Source organism: Malania oleifera, chromosome 1, assembly GCF_029873635.1.
Source record: "Malania oleifera isolate guangnan ecotype guangnan chromosome 1, ASM2987363v1, whole genome shotgun sequence".
NCBI classification, from domain to species: Eukaryota; Viridiplantae; Streptophyta; class Magnoliopsida; order Santalales; family Ximeniaceae; genus Malania; species Malania oleifera.
This window is the reverse complement of record NC_080417.1, coordinates 112,034,612-112,057,196: the sequence shown is the minus strand read 5'-3', so window position 1 is coordinate 112,057,196 and position 22,585 is coordinate 112,034,612. Positions and strand designations below refer to the sequence as shown.

Below are 22,585 nucleotides of genomic sequence, written 5' to 3'. Positions count from 1 at the left end.
AATGTCTTATAAAATTATATCAAATTTTATCCAAATTCATACAAATAAAAATATAAGGTGTGAAATTCATGCTCCTAAACAGTTATTTGAAATTCAAGATTTGAATTTGAATGAATTGGACAAAATATAATACAAAATTTTATTTTATTAAGTTTTTTCAATGTCACATAAATTTAAATTTAATTTATGAAATTCATGCTTTATGAAACTATATGCTTTGGATTTGTATGACAAAGAGCATGAATTTTAGTTTTTCGAATTTAAAATTATGTGGAATTGAACAAAATTGAATACAATTTTATATGCCTATATTTAAATACATATATGGTTAGCACTAGCCTTTTAATTATGAAAATATTTTTCATTTGTATGTTCAAATTTTCAAAAAATTACAAATGTGTTCGTTAATTTTTAACTTTATAATATCAAATAAAAAATAAAAATAATAAAAAATTTGCCACTATTCACGTGTGAAAAATAATTTTATTTTTTATTACTTATTTTTATATAATTATTATTAAAGGTCACTTTCTTATTTAATTTTTAAAATTTTTTAGGCGAATAAAAAATACATGTTTATTATTTGTTTACATTTTTTATTTCTTATATAATCTTAAACAAAAATTTAAAAGTTGTTTTTTTAAAAAAAAATTGAACTCTAGAAATCAATGAAATATGAAAATATTTTGCAAAACTAATCAGCCTACAGATTTTAGAAAAATAAAATAAAAATTTTATATCTTTTTAGAAAATATAAATAAATTTTGTTACAACTAAAAATATTTAAGATCATTTAGTTGTAAAAAATATTTTTTTATTTTAAAACTTTTTCAAATAATTTTAAAAAAATTAGTTATTTTTTTAAAATTTTTTTAACATTTGTCTTAAAAAGGTAAAGTTGAATGCATTTAAAAATAATAATATATAACTCACTTAAATTAAACTACAAAATGCAGATTCAATGTTCATATACGAAAAAATAATATTCAGGAATTTATAAAATAATAAAATAATTTTAATATTTTTATAGATTTAAAAAGTTTGAAAAATTATGCAATATTTTTATAATTGTTTTTAATTTATAAATAAAAATATGATATTCATAGAAATAAATAGTTATAAAATTAATTAATTATTATTTATTTCATATAAAATTATAAAATCAAAAAATTAATTTTTTGAAAACTTTTTTAAAAAATAAAATAAAAAATTACGTATTATTTCACTCAACAAAGCGAGTGCGTAATAATTTTAACTTTTTTTTTTAAAAAAATAACTAACAAATATTATGCTTTATTATAATAGTAATACATACTACAATTAAAAATAAGTAGCAAGCTGGTAGATAGGAATAGTACCAAGTGTCTTCGCAGTGCTGTTTAGGGGTTGCCTGTCGCAACCCTAAAGGCTTTGAGGGCTGCGTGTCCGTTGCAGAGCAATGGCACCGCCGTGGTAAGACGGAGGAGCTGCCACGCCGCACCCCAAAACAAAAGCGAGCCACCGACGTTGCCGACATGTTGACCCATAAAAGAGCGTACCCACCTGCAGCAGCTAGCAAACCCCTGCTATGGGTGACGCTCGTTGATTAGAATCGGAAGAGGGCTATTGATACATATATATAGATCGAGTTAAGCTGCGGTGGGATTGGTGAGTGAGAGTCATGCAGTCGACGTTGGTTGGAACGACCGAAGGAGCGGTCCAGCCACAGACGGCGGAGAAAAGGAGGCGGATGAGGGTGGTGGTGGCAGTGGATGAGAGCGAGGTGAGCTCCTACGCGCTGAGCTGGGCGATGGACCATCTGCTACGGCCATCAGTGCCGGCGGAGCTGAACCAGGAGCCGGTGTTGGTCACGCTAGTTCACGTTGTGCGTCCCTTCCACCAGTATATCAATCCTGCCGGGCCAGGTCTGTGTTCTTTGTACTTATTTATTTCCATTATTATTATTTGACAATATTAATTTATTTTAATAAGTTTATTCATAGTTCAATGTGATCGTAGAATCAGATCATAACTTTTTTTTTGTGTTAGAATTATAATTTTGGGAAAAAAAAAATTGAAAAATGGTATAAAATTGCGCTAGAAGAAGGGCTTGAACCTTCGACCTTATGGTTAACAGCCATACGCTCTAACCAACTGAGCTACTCCAGCTGTGATTTTAGTGCATGAAAAATATATATATAATAAAATAAATTGGAAACGAGGCATTAAATTCTCAGCCTCTCTGGGTTACTTTCGGTATTGAATTTACTTATTTTAATTTCTCATTAAATTAAAATTATATTATATATATTCTGTGTAATATGAAAACAATTTAGAAGTAAAAGCTGGTTGCTTTGCTGAATAATTCATAAACTAAAAAATAATTTGTGCATTTTAGTCAAAACGAAAAAAATTGATACTTTTTGGTATTTTAATTTAATTTAAACTAAAAATACTGTGGAGAAGCATGTGCACATCTTTAGCTTTGCATGATAAAGAATTTTTTATTTATTTTCTAACCATATATTATATGTGAGAAAAATAATTTATTGGAAAAGTGTGTTATTTTCAAGATAAACGAGTAAAATAAGGTTAACCCATTGTTAAAATAAACACAGAAAGAATTAATTAAGCTATTATTGATGAGTTAGCTGTTCTTTAAATTTTTATTCAGCAATTCATTCATCAACTGCAGTATTGGAATCTGTGAGGAAAGCTCAAGAAGAACATGCAACTGAAGTGCTCTCTCGAGCCCTGCAAATTTGCAGAGGAAAAATGGCACAGCCCATGGTGAGATGTGTTTATTATACATTTGGTGGGTAAGGATGGTACATTTATTGATTGCTTGCTCTTTAGGAAAAAAAAAATTATTCAATATTTATTTCCACTTCGCTGGCCAAACAAGGTGCTATGGTGAATTAGCAATGATCAGTAGCTAACCTATGTGGGTGATACCAAGGAGAGAGTGAATAATTAAATTGGTGGGGGACAGGTGAAGACAGAAACTCTGATATTGGAGGGAGAGGCAAGGGACAAGATATGCCAAGTTACAGAGGAGATGCACGTGGATCTCTTGGTGGTGGGTAGCAGAGGCCTTGGCATGATCAAAAGGTGATCTCCAATTCCCCCCCCCCCCCTCTCTCTCTCTCTCTCTCTCTCTTATTGGTTCAACAGCTAAATTTTGAGCATGACACTGTCTCTTCTTTATAGGACATTTTTAGGAAGCGTAAGCCATTACTGTGCTTATCATGCTAGTTGTCCGGTTCTCATTGTGAGGCCGCCAAAGGAATCAAGCCAGTAGTATGGAGCGTGGCGAGTAAACTAGTCATCTGTGGAATCCAATAAAGGTTTGTGATGTTATGTATATATTACTTACGAAGGGAAAGAATAAGGTGAGATTGCATTTACATGCTGTCGGAAGGTTGGTGATTGGGTCTTACATACAAAATACTTGTTGGTTTTTTTGTTATGAGTTTGAATTTTGAATCTGGAGAAGTTTTTAGAGAGACAAAAGTAATCATGTTCAAACGAAAAACCAAAAAAAGGAGAGGTTGCTCCTAGTATGATTACACCAATAATGGGAATTTGGTTTTTGAGCAGTGTAGCAAACTTTGCTTTCTGAAAAAAATAAAAGGTAGTCAATGTTATTTTAGGGGAAGAGTTATTGTTAAAGTGAAGGGGAAGTATTGCGTGACCAAACATCCTTTTTAATTATGAAAGGTGTTTTCATTTAGATTTTATTGAATATAATGAGCTAGATGATGGTGCCTCTGACTTCGTTGAGGCTAGCAGTTGACTGAATATTTAGGGGTTAAGCACTGTTTCGGTGCGGGTCGTGAGAGTGGTATCAAATCGAGGCAAATTTTGAATACTGGGTATAGATTTCAAAATAACAGGGGTCGAGGTTGATCAGTGAGACGATGGGGAATAAGTTTCATCGTATCCCGATTATTAGTTAAGGTTCCTAAATGACCTTTCAGTGATAAAGGAGGTAGGGGTGCAGAGATAGTCGGGAGACGGGAGATTTGCTTAGAAGGGGTCACCTTTAAAAGACTAGATTATTGGATCTAGTCTTCCAAGATTCGTTTAAAGTTTAAATTACTTTCAAGATAAGACTCCTTCCTAAGGACTTAAGAGGAATAGGTTTATATAAAATAGGCAGGTAGTTTTAAAGAGCTCGGGAAAAAAATAATCATCTTTTGATGTTAGTGAAATCATTTTATGGATCCAAACAATCAACAAGAATGAACATCGTTCTTATTGTTTCTTAATAATGAGAAGCAATTTAAGAGTTAAAAAGAGTCAACAAATTGTGTTGATCTCAACCAGAAAAATCCTTCCCTTTGTGCTTTAGGATCCCTAGCAACAAAGAATGCTTTAAATAATTAGTAAAAGTGTGTTGGATGCCTCGTGGAACCAGCGGTGAATGGTAATACAATTACTGTAGATCCAGCTGTGGATGGTAATATGACACGTGTCCTGAGGTTGGATCGGGAAGGGCCACTTGTTGGTGTAATCCTGGGTTCGATTCTCGTCACTTAAGTTGCACATCTGTGATTTACATTCTATGCAGGTGGAGGGCACCGTCGGTGTAGGCGGGGTTTGGTGCCTTACCGGGGGGTCCAAAGGCCTCATTGGTGGCTGGTGGCTAGAGTTCCTCGTTATCCAAAAAAAAAAAAAAATGAAGGAGTTTTATATGAAGGACTTTGGTGCTATAAGGAAAATACTTGGTGAGGTTTTATGTTTTGGAGCTAGGCGGGAAAATAGTTTTCCTACAATGATAGCAAAAATTTGTGATTTGATTGAACTTGTTGTTAATTCAATGAAGTTTTGTTCTTGAATAAGTGTGTGTGTGTGTTTTTTTTTTTAAGTTAGCTGGATAAAATTCAAAGAAGGTGTAAATCTCTATCTTGCTAGTTCAAAAATTCGCCTATGTATAAGAAAAGGATATGCATATTGAGAATATTTTGTTTCTTGAAATTGACTTTGTTTAAAGACCTAGTGATTGACATTTTATACTGATTTGATAGGAACCTTGAACTTGTGCCTGAAACATTTTTTCTTCAGGAGGGGATTATTCTATTTTGTGATTTGAAATTGATTCTCGTGGTTGTATATATTGGTGATAGAATTTGGTTCTTGTGATTGAAACTGCAATATAAGAAAGTGTTGGTTCTTTGAATGTGAAAGAGTTGTCTTGTACACGTAGTAATTGAAGTTGGTCAATTGAACTACTGACTATAAATTCCTTTGAGAAAGAGATGGAACATTACACATGTGTTGATTGAACTTAACTAATGACTATAAACTCCATTGAGAAAGAGATGGAATGTTACACATATGTTGATTAAAATTATCTTTGTGTTTTCCCTAAAAAAATATGTCATCTTGTGGTAGATATTATTGAGAATCATAAAGTTAGTGTTGAGAAGAGTCAACAAATGAAGCTAGACTAGAGAAAACTATTCAATGAGAAAGAAAGGAAAGCAAAAGAGCTGAAATACTATAAACCCCAAGAGTGTTGGTGGAAAAGTTTTTAGTTGTTCTTGAAGGGAATTAACACGAAATTCACGAATCCTATGAGAAATAAAAATAGAGAAAATACACGTCAAAGAAAAACAAAGAAAAACAAATCAATCACACGCACAATTAGGATTAAAATCTCTCATTAAAAACTACGTAACATTAATTCGAGTCGGGTCATCATCCGGATCAACACAACTAGGTTTCACAAAACCCAAGAGATCCTTAATAAGTGGCACAATAATCCAATTGATCAATTCCTTGGAAAACTTTCTCTCATTTTGATCAAGGTCTCTTTTCTCCCTCAGCTTGGTAGGCATAGAAGGAGCTTTGGTATTCTTTTGTGGCTTTTGTTCTAGCTTAATTGCATTTTGGGAGCCAATTAGTGCTTCAATTTAATATGGGGAAGCCTTCTCGAATTAGGTTGACCTTTTCGAGTTAATTTCAATTCTCTTTGCATGCCTAAACACGTTGAGACGACAAGGAGGTAATTCTTTCTTACTCCCTGTTCGCTACAAATTTTGTACCCTTTGGACTTCGTAGGGTGACGAAAAATGCAAAAAGAAAATAAAAGAAAATACAAACTACAAAATTACACATTAGAATGTAAATTAAAATTTTGCAAATACGATCTTTGGTTTTTTTTTCCTCTGATTAATCCTCTTTTGAGATTTCGTTGAGAGTTGTAGTAGCTTGATCTCTAGCAAAGCGAATCTTGTCTGAGTGTTTACTTCGGTGCCAAAGATGATCTTGTTGGTGAAGCTTTGGTCGTGAAGTTGGACTCTTTTTTCTTTTTTTTTGAGTGGGATACTTTTATCCCTTCTTGTGTATATATATATTAGATTGAATAAATGGAGCATGTGGCCTTGGAGGGGGGGTCCCTCCTTTGGTCAGAATGGAGGCTACCTTACATGGAGTGTGGGAGAGAGGGGATGGAGAGAGAGAGAAATGATGGAGGGAGAAATCGAGGCAAGCTTTTAAGTGGGCACCATCTCCCTGAATTTTACAGAATCCCAAAAAATAATTATGCTGCCCAATTCAAATGCTAGTGACCAACGCACGCTCTAGCCTTCTGAAGGGGTTGGATGAAGTCAGTGAAGGTGAAAGGAGTTGCTAAAAGAGACTTCGGTGGCAAACTGGTTTGGTGCGAGGATGTTTGCTATCAACGATGAAATCAAAGGCTCTAAAGATTTATGGAGATGTCAAAGAGGCAAATCAGCTGATTTCGCCCGGGGGTAAGCTCGCAAGTTTTCTCAACTCTCTCTCTCTCTCTCTCTCTTGCTCATTCTGTTGTGATGCCTTGGTGTGAGACCTTGGCTCAGCGAGAGGCCTGAGTATTTATAGGAAAAATCTGATCTCGTCGTAGTCGCAAATTCAGCGAACTTTCAATTTTGGCGAGGACACTTTCGGTGAAAGTTGCAGATCTGATGAGCTTTTCAATTTTGGTGGTGGCATTTTCGGCTTAAGTCATAGATACGATGATCTCTTCAATTTTTGCGGTGATATTTTTCAACTTCGGTGGTGGTGTTTTTGACAAAAGTTGCAGATCTGACGAATTTTCAATTTTGGCGACAGCTTTCTCAACTTCAGCAGCGGTGCTTTTGACTAAAGTTGTATATCCGACGCGGAGTGTGATTTTCCTTGAATATTGTATCTTTGTATTTTGGTACGCCTATAGGGTGTATTTTTATACATATGTATTTTTTTTGTCACTTGTATTCCTACAAAGTGTACACACACACACACACACACACACACACACACACACACACACATATATATATATATATATATATTCTTTCTTTTCTTTCATTTTTTTTCAAAATTTTAGTGTTTACAAATGCCCCCACTTCAAGTCTTGGTGTGGTGTGTAACTTGTGACGCAATGCAAACTGAGTCTTGATGTTCTGCAGATTTGCTGACTCTCGTGCAATCTTGACTGATCGAAGGCAAAAACACGTGGTGGATTTCTCTATCCATGCAATATTTGAGTGAGGTCAGTGCTCGGGATGCAGGGGTCATGCACTATTAAGAAGAACTCAAGACCTTTGGTCCATCTCTCCATCACTTGTGCTTTAAATGTGATTATTCTCCCTCCTTGGTCACCACTTGGGTCGGTGGCCTAGCGGTAGGGAGGCTATCATACCTCTAAGAGGTCATGGGTTCGAGTTTTTGGCTCCCCATCGCTTTGACCAAGTGGTCTCATACCCTGGATTTACTTTGGGGGTAAATAAGGCACAACCGATGAGTATCCACCTACGAGGCTGTCATTTTTTTTTTTACCCCCTTTCAGATAAATTGAGACAATTCGAATCCTTCATGTCTTAGTCTGACAGATGTGTGGGGGTTCGAGTCTAAGGCTTAGGTCAATGCCAACATTGGTCGGAGTGCTTGTAGCATCACTGCTACTTGCTCTGGATCTCGTCTGACGGTGATAAGACTCTGGTGATGTCACCTCCTTCTACGGCGTGGGAAGAAGAGTTTCCTTCTCTTCTTGGTGACCAGGGGTTAGGATATTCAAAATGACTGGAGATCATCCCACCTAGTAATGAGTTGCCCCTTGGATGCTAGTATGTTTGACCTAGTGCAAAACGAACCTGTTGAAGATGGTAGTGTAGGCTAGGATCGCTAGAAAACCTCGTTGTGGTGGCTGCGATGCGAGCAGTATATATGCTAGAACCTGTCAGAGCGATGAAGGTGGTAAGCTCCACTTTCGGAGCATTGATGATGAAAGCGGCAACACGAGGAGCAGCCGTCAAGGTAGTGGTGCGGGCACTACTCAATGTGGCGACAGTGGAAGTAGTGAGATCAAGGGAGTAGTAGTAGCTACAGTGAGATAAATGGTCAGCGGGGTTCAGCTAGCGGTCCCTTCAACTGGCCCCTTTTTGCGATTTCGTCGATCTTCAAACCAGAGGCGTACATCTTTTGGTTTGACCGGACCATATCGTCGGAGCTCTGTTGTGAGCAAGTAGACTACCTCTGGGGAAGGAAGTTCCCCCTTGTAGTGAAATGTCGCCTCTAGGATCTCTAGTTGTTCCCTTTCAGGTGCCCTTCTAGGGGTTGATGAACTTGCGTTTCCCCCTGTAGTTTGCGCCGTTGGGTGATTTGGCCTCATTTTTATGGTGAAAGTCACCCTGGCTAAGGGAAGAAAGAAGGAGATGATCAGGCAAGATGGCTAGGAAGAATGAGTCCGAGTAGTTTGCTCTTTTTGCCATACCCGTCTCTTTTATAGCAAGACCAATCAAAAATCAAAGTTGGTAGGCTGCTTAACTTTGACATTGTGGACAACTAGGTGCCAACAAGGTTGAAAAGGAACAACCTTTGGTGTTGCAAAGATTGACAGAGTAGCAGTTGTCGCTGAAAATGTTGAAGCAACAACCAACTGCTTTGGATTATTCTTCCTTACCTTACCTGCCATACACATTTTTTTTTTTGGCCATTCACAATTTATACTCTTACAGGCCAAGAGTATTTTGGACATAAAGTAGAGCCTTATGTGTAGTAGCGTTTCAAGAACTTGTCATTTAGTGGACCAATGTCAATGCCTTCGTGGTTGAGTAGCATGTAAGCATTGTTTGTGTAGGCTTCTTTTACCAAGTATGGACCATCCCATTTAGAGGTAAGCTTATCTCCAGGCCGGTGTTTCGGATTGATAGGCTGTCGTACCACGAGGACTAAGTCTCCAACTTGGAATGACCACGGGCGGACTTTGCGATCAAAGGTCTTGGTGAGTCGAGCCTGGTAGCACTTTAGTTGCTATTGTGCTTGGACCCTTTTTTCATCTAGAGCCTCCAGCTCTTCCAATAGTAGGCGTGCATTTTCTTCTTCAGTGAGACCTTCTTGGATCCCCATGCACAACGATGGTATTTGTTTCTCAAGTGGGAGCACAGTTTCAACGCCGTAAACAAGGGCGTAGGGCGTTGATTGAGTAGGTGATTGATAAGTCGTGCGGTATGCCCATAATGCTTCGAGAACCCTATCATACCAATCCCATTTTGTCTTGGGGACCACTTTGCATAGTAATTTGCAAAGCATTTTGTTGAACGCTTCGTCCAACCCATTAGCAGGAGCATTGTACGTGGAAGACTTGTATTGCTTGAAGTTGAACTTCTCGCAGAGTTTGTTCATCAAGTTGTTGTAGAACCGTTTTCCATTGTCAGTAACGATGAAATGGGAATACCATAGTGTCAAATCAGGTGGGTTCTAATGAATTTCACAACGTGCTCCTTCTTCAGTTCTCTAAGCAAGGTTGCTTTGGCCCATTTAGAAAAGTAATCTGTAGCTGCCAGTATGTACAGGTGGCCAAGGGAGGACTTTGGTAGTGGTCTGACCAAGTCAAGGCCCTATGCTTCAAAGGGCTAGGATGCTACAGTGGGGTGTAGAGCCTCTGGTCGTTGATGTATATAGTTTGCATGGAATTGACATGCTTGACAGGTCTTAGCGTATTCCATGGAATCATGCACCATCGTGTCCAATAGTACCCCATCCTTTTGATTTTATGGTGAAGTTTCAATCCGAATTAATGTGTGTCACACGCGCCAGAGTGAGCTTATTCTAAAGCCCGCTTCACCTTGTTTCCACTTTGTTTTACTAAAAGAGGGCGGCGCCTCCATTTATTTATTAATATACCCTCACTTTTGGCGAAGGAATACTGTGGTTACAAGTTAAAACAAACCAACCAAAACTAAGACAAACAAAATTAAACATAACTAACAAAGGAGATAAAAACATAAAAACTACCAAAATCAAAATGAAATACACCAAGCGAAACTCTAGAGTTGAACTAACGACGAACGGAAACGAGACCCCACCTATCCATCTGAAGGATACCTTTCAAATAACGTGGTAGAAGGTGTTGTTCTTCATAGCTTATATTGTTTAATATTTCTCTTTCTTTAGCAAGAAAATCAGCCGCATTATTGCCTTCCCTATATTGATGCATCACCATGACATTCACTTCTTCTAACTCTGTTATAAGCTCCTCCCAAAATTCCCAAAGATGCCACAAAGTACATCTACCTTTCCGAAACCAATCAACTACAATTCGCGAGTCACTTTCAATAATCACATTAACATAATGCAAACGTTTACACAAATGAATTCCTTCCTTGATTGCTTGTAATTCCGCACTATTATTCGTACCATTGCCAAAATAACTTGAAAAAGCCGCTTTTACCATGCCATGACAATCCCGAATAATTCCTCCACCTTCTGAAGTACCTGGATTGCCCCTACAACTCCCATCACAATTAAGTTTTATCCACCCTACTGGAGGTTTAACCCACGAAATAATTTTTCCAGGCCTATCGCAAACTTCCCGATGCTTAATTTGAAACTCATTCAAAATCTTAATGTCCGACTTCTTCAATTTTTGAAAAGAAGTGGTGCTTTCAGCAATAAAACTAACCCATAATTGAACACTTCTCCACATCTGAACTGCACTTTGATAAACTCCTTCCATTCTCGCTTTACATCTTCGATTCCAAAGGCACCACGTAATCAAACATGGAATCAACTCGATTAAAATACCTTTTGTTAGACCAAGTTGTTAAGGGTCTTTCATTCCTACCGTGTTTTGATGACAACAACCCATTAGCAGTTATTAAGGCTACTAACGTTTCTCTCTAAGTCATGTTTCAGCTATATAGAACGACATCTGAACCAACAAACAGTTAAAGCAACTCATACCATGACCAAAAGCACAAGCCTCTTAACCCATTCATGAACGATATACAATATACAAAGTCATTTGAAAGATGAATGTGAGAATGAGAGAGAGACCATCTTGTAAATATCTTGTATATAGAGTAAAACTCAAAACTAAGAGCAAGAAATGGGCGTATCACACACGCACAACAAAATACAAGTACAGTTATTAAAAAGTGTGAAAAGAAACTCCCAAATGGACAATGACCTTCTTTGTACTTAAAAGAACAAATCATAAAGAAGGAACTCGTCGACAAACACAGGGCTTCGTCGACGAGTGCAACACAAACTTTGTCGACGAACACAGGGTTCTCGTCGACTTCATCGACGAACACAGGGTTCTCGTCGACTTCATCGACGAAGTGATACCGAGAGGCATCTGAATTCAGAACCACAACTCGTCGACGAACACAGGGCGTCGTCAACAAATGTAATGAAGAACTCGTCGATGAACACAGGGTTCTCGTCGATGAAAATATACCGAGAGGTACCTGAATTCAGAACATCAACTCGTCGACGAACACAGGGCTTCGTTGACGAATTGACTAAAGAACTCGTCGACGAAGGTCAGACTTCATCGATGAACGTTGGGCAGCAGCGAACATTAAATGCCGCAGACCGGCTAGTTTGACCCTTGTCTCATATTTATAAATGCCCAACGGCTCTCCAGCTTTGCCCTCACCCATTTGATGTTTAAATAGGAGTAAATAGCATTTATTCCTTACCAAGAAAGTTAATATTGTAAGAAAATCATTCATTGGTGTTGGTATCTTCTAGGGTTTGGTTATACACTCACTTGCCCTTTTCTTGCTGTTCTTAGTCTTGCTTCTACTCTATTAACAAGAGGACATTGAGTAAGGTTTTAATTGTTGTAATCAACTCAAAGGGAGTATTCAAGTTTACATTTATTTCTCATCTACTTCTTGTAAAGAAAGGCTCTTTGTGAGTTATTGTTGGGTGTCTCTAAGTGAGCACCTTGTTGAAAGCTCTTTGTGAGCTGCTGTGTATTGGCTTCTCCGCCCGAATGAGGATTATAGTGGATTTTGGGAAACCTTGAGTTGGTCTCAAGGCGTGGACGTAGGTGGGGTGCCGAACCACGTAAATATCTTTGTGTTCAGCTTCTCTTCTTTTATATCTTATTTATTATTATTGAGATTTCCTGCATCTTTACACATCAACTTTATACACTTGCTCTTTGTAAGATTTTTGTGGTTGTAAAAAGTTGCACTTTCGTGAAGAAAGTCTATTCACCCCCCCTTTAGACATTCAACCGGGCCAACACCTTTAATAGATAGTTTTTGAGCATAGTGGAACCAATTTGCCATTTTGTTTTTCCAGGGAAGAGATCGTTGGAAAGGAATCCCCAATGTCACATTAGCTCGTCGCCAAACCTCTAAAACCACCTAACCTAAAGAAAGAATATGATCAATGTTTTCTTAACTTCTTTGAACGCAGCAATCACAAGCCGAAGCTATCGATTTTCCTTTGGTATGAATTCTATCATCTACGGCCAAGCATATAAACTAGGCTCTCCATAAACACATTCAGATTCTTCTAGGCAATAAAGAATGCCAAAACCAGGCATTCCACAAAAAGTTATCACTTTTGTTCCTCATTGCCTCCTAAGCCGTTTTTGTAGAAAATTTACAGTCTAAGGCAAGCTTCCAGACAAAAATATCCTACCCACTTTTACCCATCGACACCTGATGCAAAATTTCCCTTGTTTTATTAGCACCAACCAATTCTCGTACTAAATCAGAGTTCCAATTATTATTTAGCCAGCAATCCTTAATACACAGTTTCTTGTTCAAAATATCCTTAGTACTCACAGATAACTGGCCTGATGACAGCCACCTGTCGAACCAAAAAGAAGAGTTCCCACCTCTCACCAAAATTTTTACATTATCCATAACTTCTGGAATGGTGGCCATAATTGATTTCCAAAACCGAGAGTCATTTAGTCTCCTCTTCTTTATTAATAAATGATCATTTCTGTAATATTTAGCTCTAAAAAAACCTGCCCACAGATTGTTAAAAGTGAGCAATCTGAAGGCAAATTTCATGAGAAGAGATTTCTGAACTTCCTTAAGATCTCTCAAGCCCAGACCCCCTTCCGAGGTAGGTTTACAAATTTTCCCCCAAGAGCGCCAATGAATCTTCATTTTATCTTTCACCTCTCCCCATAAAAAATTAGAAAGAAGAGAGTTAATGCGAGAATATGTGACTTGCAAAACCTTAATAACAGACATCAAATGAATAGGCATGCTAGACAACACATGTCTTACTAAAATCAATCTTCCACCTTGCGATAGCAACTTAGATTTTCACCCTGCAATTTTCTTTCTAATCTTCTCCAGAAGAGGCTCCAATGTTCTAGAAGACAATTTTCCAGACACCAAAGGCACACCCAAATATGTAACAGGGAATTTACCTTCCATGAAACCCGTGATTCTCAATAAACCATGCTTCTGAGCGAGAGTGATGTATTTTGAAAGGAATAATGCTGACTTAGTCTTACTGATTTTTTGACTCGACCACTTTTCATACCTTTCCAGAGGGTAAACTAAATTTCTAATAGACCTTTTCCCACCATTCGCAACAATAAGAATATCATTCGCATATAACAAATGCGAAACCAATGGGGTTCCAATCGGATGATTAAATTTACCAATCAAACCAATCTCATAGTTTTTCCTAAGCAACCTTGTCAAAACCTCCTCCATTATGATGAATAAATAAGGAGAGAGTGGATCCCCATGCCGCAAGCCTCTCGTAGATTGAAAAAAAAAACCTTTAAAGGTTCCGTTCATCAAAACAACAAACCATGGGGACTCCACACAATTTTTTATGAACTTGCAAAACCTCTCAGATAAACCAAAAGCCTTAAGAACCTCCAGAAGAAAATTCCAATTCACTCTGTTATAAGCCTTAGCTATATCGAGTTTTATCATCACATTGCCGCCAGCTATTTTTTTGTGCAAAGACTGAACCATTTCTTAAGCCAGTGTAATATTTTCAAAAATACTTCGCCCAGGAATAAAAGTATCTTGTTCATGCAAGACCAACTTATCAACAACCTCGGTTAGTTTAAAAACAATAATCTTGGAAAAATTTTTATAAGCCACAGAGCATAAACTAATAGGCTGGAATTTATCAAAGCTAGAAGGATTATCGACCTTTGGAATTAAAACAATAAATAAAGAGGAAAATACTTTGAAAGAGTAGTGCTCTGAAAAAAATCCATTGCCGCTTCCAAGAGATTTTTTTTTACAATGTCCCAGCAAGATTTATGAAATTCAGATCCAAATCCATTCGGTCTCAGACTGCTTTCTTTGGGAATAGAGAACACCGCTCTTTTAACTTCTTCTTCTGTCAGTTTGGCGCAGAGGAAATTACTATCAACATCTAAAATTTGCCTTTGAATTAACTCGGAGAGATCGCATGGTTCAACCGCTAAAGACTCTGAAAGAAAATTCTGGAAAAAAACAGTTGCCTCATTATGAATTGCTTCCTCATCCTCCAATATCCTCCCATCGTTCAGAGCCATATGGTCTATACGACTCTTATTTCGCTTTTGATTGATAACTGAACGAAAGAATTTAGAGTTTTGATCCCCTTCAGTCAACCATTTTTTTTTTTGCAATTTGTCCTAGGCGAGATGCTTCTCTCTTCTCCCACACCTAAATCCACCTTAGTAGTCAAGTAATCAGCTTCAACGTCCTCAGAAAAACCTGTTTGTAGTTGATTTTCTAGATATTCCATCCTTTCCTTAATAGCTTTTAAATTTTCTTCCACTCTCTCAAAGACATTTTTATTCCATGCACATAATGCAACTTTAGTTCTCTTAAGGCGAATAGCAAGTTTCAGAAGACCCGAGGCCGAGTTATTCCTGCTCTAGACATCTTTAACGTACGACAAAAACATATCATGCGAACTCTACATATTCAAGAACAAAAATAGGGTAGGACCATACCGGGAGAAAGACACCATAGGGCTATGATCTGATGATTTCCGACTCAGATATTTGAATTGAGTCGAACCATATAGGTTGGAAAAACCATTATTAATAAAAACACAATCAAGCTTAGCCCAACTACGAGCCACCCCTTCATAGCCATTGCACTACGACATTCGTGAGCCTGTGTTTGATAAATCAAGGAGAGCACAATGATGTAAACAATCATTAAACTCCATCATATGTAACAGTGGTCTTGGATTTCTACCAATTCTTTCAGTATCTATTCGAATCACATTAAAATTACCCATGACCAACCAAGGATTATTTGATTGGCACTCCTCCAATTGCCATCATAACTCTCTTCTTTCAACATAAGAACATTTGGCATAGACAAAACTCACCAAAATTCTTTGTCCATCCTTAAAAAACCACCCAGAAATCTTCTGTGTCGTGATAGAAATCACCTCAAAGTTATTTATATCCTTCCAAAATTGTCACAATTTACTGCCCTGATTTTCATTAGATATAAAATGGTGATAATTCAAAAAATTACCCAGCATTACCATCCGCTGCTCAGCCGCGAACGGTTTTGAACTAGCAAACAACCTAACATTAAACTTTTTAATTAGCTTCTTTAACCTGCCTCTAGACCTAGTCAACCCCCTAATATTCTAGAAAAGAATTGTATCTGTCATAAATTTAATTTATGCGGTCGGATGAGAACCCTCTAAAATTTCCTCACTGAATTTTTTACGGAATTCCATCCCTGCCCTGTATCAGACTCATACATTTTTTCTTTGTCCTTTAAAACTGATATTTCACCTTCCTCCCTCTCAGATGAATAACCCCGAGCCAATTCCTCTTGTTGTAAACCTTGGTCTCCACCTTCAGTCAGTTTAGAACTATCCACGTGATCCACTTCCTCTTGAGATAGAGGTTCATCATTTGAAACTCGAGGATCATTATCACATCTGACTTCTTCACACTCCCCTTCATTCTTCTCTATTGAATCTTCATTCCTATTATTTTTCTAATGCTTTTTGCGGTATATCAAAGTTTTGCCTTACATGATCCTTTTTTTCTTGAACTACAGGAATTTCCACTATTTCAGGGCCCCTATCATTAATCTGCTTCGTCATATGTACATTACTGGGTCCTGCTTCTTACACCACCTTCTTTGCCCTTTTATCCACGTTGGTATTGGTTTTTATTACACCGTCATTAGTCTTTGGTTCCATATCGTTTTTTCTTTATATTTTTCATCCTCCCTTCGCTTCTCTCCCACCCTGCAAACAATCGAGGTATGTCATTGCCTGCAACATTTAGAGCAAAAAAATCCATCTTTTCATATTTGGCCTCTTGCCAAAATACATTGTTTCGAAGATAAAACAAAAGGAAATCCCTTTGCTGGCTCCATTGTTAAGTCAACTTCCATGCAAATACGTGCCCCCAATGCTCTTGTACGATTGATTGTTGCATTATCAGTTCCAAGATAACGACCAAAACGAGTCGCTATTATTTGGAGAAAATCCGTTTGGTAAAGATGCATTGGTAACCCGGTAAGAAAATCCATTGAGGAGCCAATGGGGATTCTTTTTTGGTATCAAAATCCTTCGTCCATTTGAACATCTGAAAAGAATTGCCTTTCATAGTTCTACCTTCCCTTGCCCAACCAAGTAGAAAGTCACGTTCTTTTTTCATGTGAATTAACACGTGATAATCATCCATAACACTGATCGTTGGAATTTCCGTCAAACCCCACGTTTTCACAATCAAAAGCCGAATTTTATCAATAGATGGCCGATTCGTGAAAAATTTCATTACTAATGCAAAACGAAATTCTTCCTTAGCCTTAACCATCTTTGCTTTTTGAGAAAATAAATTCCAATTCCCTATTGATATTAATGGGCAATCTCATAGAAATTTTGAACGCAGGCATCTCCACTTTTTTACTCACAATTTGCGCACATGACTGCACCCCAGGACTAACCTGGACGACATTCCCCACCGACGGTGCGACCATCGGCGAGGGACGACACTATATTGCAATATATTGAGATTAAAGTCAAACTTTTCTAAATGGAAAAGAAACTGACTTGCATTGTTTGGCGACTTCCTAAGCAGCGATGGCTTGTAATTTCCGTGATCTGTCCTCGACGGCGATGGCTCATAGTTCTTGGCATAGATCGTTGTTCTGTGCTACCCCTCATGTGTCATGGGTTGCTGTCGAAGCTGGCGATGCTGGGTTCAGTTTGGTGTGGGTGTGGTAGAGGCTGGAGAGGGTTGATGGTGGTCGGGGCCTGCTGTTGCAGCAAAGAGCTCTGCTGTGGCTGTCACCGGTGGTGGAATCTGCTGGTGCCCTATTCGTGGAGGGCTCAATTGCTGCAGGATGGAGACGACGACAATGATGGTGGCAACTGTTGCTGCTACTATAGCCGGAGGTCCTCGGTTAGCTGTGCTACCGTAGATATGGTGGGATGGCCATGAGCTTCTGGTTGTGGCTGATTTGTGTATTGTGGGTGGATGGAGTGACAGCAACGGTGGTGTGGTAGCCTGGAGTTGTGGGGGGCGGGAGCCGGGAGCAAGTGGTCAGAGGTAAGGCTGTAAGGCAGTGGTTGTTAACTAGGTTGATGGTCGGTGCCGTGGAGGAGGGAGGCTAACGAGAGAGATGAGAGAGTTTTCCCAAGAGGCTGAAAGGGAGGCTATGGAGGGGGGCCGTGGGAGCTGGAAGAGAGATGAGAGCACCTTGTTTCCGCTTAAGCATCGTAAGAAGAGTCCATCGAAGGATCTTCGATACAATGTGTCCTTGTAGTATATGTATCTTGAGGCACGTCGACGCAACTCTATCCTGTGACGACGATCTTCAGGAAGCCTTCCATGCTATAGATAGTCAATAATGGGTTGCCGCCAATCCTCAATTTCGATGGCGTGCACGAATACAACAATGGATTCTTCTTCTTCATTTTCGACTGGTGGCATGACCCATTTATGGCATATAGTAACGATTGCTGTTTGGCTGTCTAATTTGGCTAGTGATGTGGCCAGATTGGCTAATGCATTTGCTTGACAATTCTCCTTCCTTGGGATATGCCCCAAGACAATGCTCTCGAATTCTTCAAGTAGACATTGGGCGTACTTGTGGTATGGCACAAGATCCTCCTTTTTGACATCGTACCATCCAAAGAGCTGGTTGATGATGAGTTGTGAGTCACCGTATACTTCAAGCATGGGAATTTTCATGTCAGTGGCCATTTGGAGGCCAATGATCAATGCTTGATATTCGGTGACGTTGTTTGAGCATAGTTCACGTAGGATGAATGCATACGACAACACTTGGCATTAAGGAGTAACAAATACTACACCAGCACCAGCACCAGCACCAGCACCAGCACCATCACATCGCGTGGCTCCATTGAAGTACATTGCCCATGGCAGCAAGATGTTTATTTGGAATACTTCCTCGTTTGGGAGGTCATTTGTGAATTCCAATAAGATGGAGCCAGATGATTTGCCAGAAAATAGGCAAGAGCTTGCCCCTTAATCGCCTTTTAAGGCACGTAGACAATGTCATAACTTTGCAGTATGACTGCCTACTTAGCAAGTCGTCCAAATAGGTCTAGTCTGAATAGTACAAATTTTACTGGATCAGCTCTTGCAATGAGGTGGATCATGTGGGATTGCATGTAATGCTTCAACTTATCGATAGTGAAGAAGGGTGCTAGACACGTATTTTCAATGGGCAAGTAACTTAGCTCTAGGCCGACCATCGCCCTACTTAAATAGTAGAGTGCTACCTCCTTTCCTTGCTCATTTTCTTGGGCAAGTAAAGCCCCTAAGGATCTTTCTTGTGCGACGATGTAAAGGATCAATGGCTTTCCTTGGATGGGTGCACCTAGGACTGGTGGATTTGAGAGGTAGTCTTTTATGATTTGGAAGGCTTTGGTGCATGTCTCGTTCCACTCAAATTCGACTCCTTTTTTCATCAATTGGCTAAAGGGTTGACATCAACCTACCAAATTGGAGATGAAGCGTCGGATGTATGCCAACCTTCCTTAAAGACTTCGTAACACTCTCAAATTCTAGGGCTCTAACATTTTTTTGGATGGCATCGATTTTGATTGGTCAACTTTGATGCCATGATGGCATACAATAAAGCTGAGAAACTTGCCGGACGTGACGCCAAATGCGCATTTGAGCGGATTCATTTTTAGTTGGTGCTTTCGAAGCCTATCGAACACTAATTTGAGGTCTTGCAGGTGCTCATTATGCTTCTTTGTCTTCACGACATGATCATCAACGTTGCATTCCACCTTCCTATGGAGTAGGTCATCAAAGATCTTTTGCACAACACGCTGGTAAGTGGCTCCAGCTTTCTTTAGCCCAAAGGGCATCACTTTGTAACAGTAAATCCCTTTCGGCATGCGGAAGGCTATGAGTTCTTCATCCTCTGGGTCCATTCTTATTTGATTGTAACCAGAAGACCCATCCATGAAAGATAATGCCTCGTGACCAGTAGTTGCATCCACCGTGATTTTTGTTATGGGCAGGGGGAAATCATCTTTTGTACATGCTTGGTTGAGATCCTTTATGTAATTATCAGTCTATAAAATGATGAAGATTTTTTTTCTTTTTTTTTTTTGCATTTACTACACATTATTCGATTTAGATATTAATTTAATGAGAAAAATTTAAATAGTACACTTTTTTGCCGAGAACTCATTAGTTGTAAGATGTTATATACTTATATTAATACTTAAATTGGTATAAGTAAGAGGTCTCGTATCATTATAATAAGTTCAGACGTGACTACTATTTTGTAACCATCCCTTAATTTTTTTTCTCAATTTATTATTTTAAATATCAAAAACTAGTTATGTAGTGATCCCAAAAAAATAATTTATTTATTTATTAATATTAATTAAATAATATAATATGATATATTAATATAATATAATATTTTATATATATATATAAGAGTAACCTGAAGGATCCTTGAGGATCCTTTAGGATTGAAATTGGATATAGAGAGACCCCCCAAAATTTCTACGCTCTCTCTTTCTCTCCTCAATTTTCTCGGTGAAATTTGCGCTAATTGAAGAACGGAAAATATTATTGAGTTTTAATTTCAGTCACCAACGTTTTAATCAGGGAGATTTTGTGGTTTGAGCATTATAGACACCACTCATGGAATAAGGCAAGGGGAATAGATTATGTAAAGTATTTTAGAAAATTTACCCCATTAAATTGAAGCACGTGAATTTAATTAGATTTGTGTTATTTAAAATATGCCCGATTTAAGTTGAGTATATGAAATTAATTATATTTAGATCCATATTTTATTTTAAAATATGTATGAGTTAAGTTAAGCTGCAGGGACTTAATTATATTAGATTTTTGGGAATATTTTGGAATTGAATTAAATAGGTGAAATTAATTCTACCTTCGTTGTTAACAAAAATATATTTTTCCTAGGCAATTATTATATTATGGATTAGCACTCACACTATGTGGCACGAGTATAATTATTTTTATTGCATAAATGAGTTTGTTAGAATATTTTATGTTTATTCAGAACAAGTATGATATGATAATGATTTTCAAAAAATGTTATAAATATTATGGAATTATGGTATGACAATTTAGTCGGCTTAATGCCGTATTCAGTATGATATGACAATTTAGCATGCTTAATGCCATGTTCAGTATATTATGATAGTTTAGCCGGTTTAATGCCGTGATCAGTATATTATGACAGTTTAGTCGGCTTAATGCCGTGATCAGTTATGAAATGATGATTTTATACAGAAATATGATATGAAAGTTTTATGCAGAATTATAAAAATGAGATTTATGTTACAACTATATTATATGAATTGTATTATATGGTAGCAAAACCCCGATAGATTAGTGTAGATTTAGAGCACGATACCGTAGCTATTATGTTATATCAGTGCCACCACACTTCTTAAACAGAGTGTTGGTGAATGGTAGTCGATTGAGCCATTGAAGAGTAGGATATCCCTTCTGGTAGTCTGTACCAGGTTGGAGTGGTCAATCGTACTTACAGACGCATTATGTTTGACTTAGCATGGTAGACCAGTCATAACTAAGTCCCGCCTACAGGTTGCATAACCCAATCATGTAGGAGTAATATATGATATTAGCTACCTATCTATCCAGGGAAAAATTTCAGTATTATACAGATATATCAAATGATTTACATATACAGATAAACTTATTATGATAAAGTATGCTTAAATTGAAAAATATGTATTTACCAAACTTACATATGTATAAGTACAAATTTACATGATTTACTAGTTAAAGTAAATTATTTACTGGATATGTTTGTGATACACAATAACTCATGTTGTCACAAACTGATGATAATCTATTCAATATTCTTAATATTTCAGGAAATACGAGAAACCAAGGTTAGAGAACTCTGGAGTGGGTTCAAGATAGTTTTGTCAAAAGCAAGTGCCTGTGAGTACTGATATGTATATAGTGATGTTTTGTACACATGAGTTGTAATTACAGTTATGAGAAGATATTTATGTGATGATTGATGGTATTAGAACTCTGATATTGTATCTGAGATTTTATGTATATGTTTTCACTGTTTGGATTATATGAATTATGGACAAGTATACCCGTCATCTCACTTCGGGTTCGGGTCAGTATAGTTTTGGTATCAGAGCATTTTTATATTTATAGCAGTATGATTTTTGAGTCGCTACAAGTTATCATTTTTTTTGTTTAAAATTTACCAAATCACCACTAGTCCTCAAACATTATCTTTATTTTATAAGTTAAATTTATCTCAACATCAATCTCAAACATTTTATTTTCAATTAACTCTCATCACTAGTCTCAATTTGAGATCTCGGACAAAATTTCAAACTATCCACCATTAGTTAGTAGTCTATACGGGAACAATGATTTGTAGCATAAAAAATACATTCCCATAAAATGTTTTTTTTTTTTTTTTGATAATCAAGGACTTAGTCACTATCGTGTCACTTTAGACCTTATTGCGCGATACCAAATCCAAGGGTAAAAGTCGTCTGTCTATTGACATACCCTTCATAATTCACCGGTATAATGCCTCAATGGAGAATCAAACCCTCGACCTTGGGTTCATCAAAATCAAAAGTCGTCCTTATCACTTGACATAAAATAATATTTTAGAAATTTCATTTATAGGAATAATGTGTTTGGGGAATACTTTTACTTGTTTGCATTTGAAAATTTTTTAGTTCAACATGAAAATCTTAACAATTATTTTATGGATATCACATTTCACAAAAATAGGAATTACGAAATAATAACCCCTATATTATGGACTAAATTATCCTCACAATTACGAAATTCGTTTGTAGAATAGGGTGAAACGTAATCAGTAATTGACGACTACTG

The 22,585-nt window shown here is 37.4% G+C and overlaps 2 protein-coding genes and 1 non-coding gene across 10 annotated transcripts; 1 reads left to right on the top strand and 2 right to left on the bottom strand.

The window, feature by feature from the left end:
* Positions 1–1,474: 1,474 nt before the first annotated feature.
* On the top strand, positions 1,475–21,851 carry LOC131152028 (uncharacterized). 8 transcript variants are annotated; one of them, XR_009135832.1, is made up of 5 exons: positions 1,543–1,904; positions 2,675–2,769; positions 2,972–3,090; positions 3,201–3,326; positions 21,583–21,851. XR_009135832.1 is itself a non-coding variant. In XM_058103631.1 (5 exons), the coding sequence occupies exons 1-4, from the start codon at positions 1,661–1,663 to the stop codon at positions 3,278–3,280; spliced, it is 549 nt and encodes a 182-aa protein (XP_057959614.1). In that variant the 5' UTR covers positions 1,543–1,660; the 3' UTR covers positions 3,281–3,326; positions 21,583–21,851. The 8 variants fall into 8 exon arrangements, 6 of the variants coding, with proteins under 6 accessions (XP_057959606.1, XP_057959591.1, XP_057959614.1 ...); XM_058103631.1 differs by having other exon boundaries at positions 3,190–3,326; XR_009135830.1 differs by having other exon boundaries at positions 1,551–1,904; positions 2,654–2,769.
* Positions 2,075–2,148, bottom strand: TRNAN-GUU (transfer RNA asparagine (anticodon GUU)). Its single transcript has one exon. It is a non-coding gene; the product is annotated as a tRNA-Asn (tRNA).
* Positions 9,259–17,189, bottom strand: LOC131148239 (uncharacterized). The gene is made up of 2 exons (XM_058097966.1): positions 17,157–17,189; positions 9,259–9,705 (listed from the first exon to the last, which is right to left on the bottom strand). The coding sequence occupies exons 1-2, from the start codon at positions 17,187–17,189 to the stop codon at positions 9,259–9,261; spliced, it is 480 nt and encodes a 159-aa protein (XP_057953949.1).
* Positions 21,852–22,585: the final 734 nt, after the last annotated feature.

What these genes read in the sequence shown, in the direction of transcription:
- LOC131148239 (XM_058097966.1), bottom strand. Translation starts at nt 17,189, where the DNA reads ATGGTCGCACCGTCGGTGGGGAATGTCGTCCAG. An exon ending in CGGTGGGGAATGTCGTCCAG is followed by an intron (nt 9,706 to 17,156) that starts GTTAGTCCTGGG and finishes GAAATTCATTAG; the next exon opens with AACCCACCTGATTTGACACT.
- LOC131152028 (XM_058103616.1), top strand. Translation starts at nt 1,661, where the DNA reads ATGCAGTCGACGTTGGTTGGAACGACCGAAGGAGCGGTCCAGCCACAG. An exon ending in TATCAATCCTGCCGGGCCAG is followed by an intron (nt 1,905 to 2,653) that starts GTCTGTGTTCTT and finishes ATTTTTATTCAG; the next exon opens with CAATTCATTCATCAACTGCA. An exon ending in GAAAAATGGCACAGCCCATG is followed by an intron (nt 2,770 to 2,971) that starts GTGAGATGTGTT and finishes GGTGGGGGACAG; the next exon opens with GTGAAGACAGAAACTCTGAT.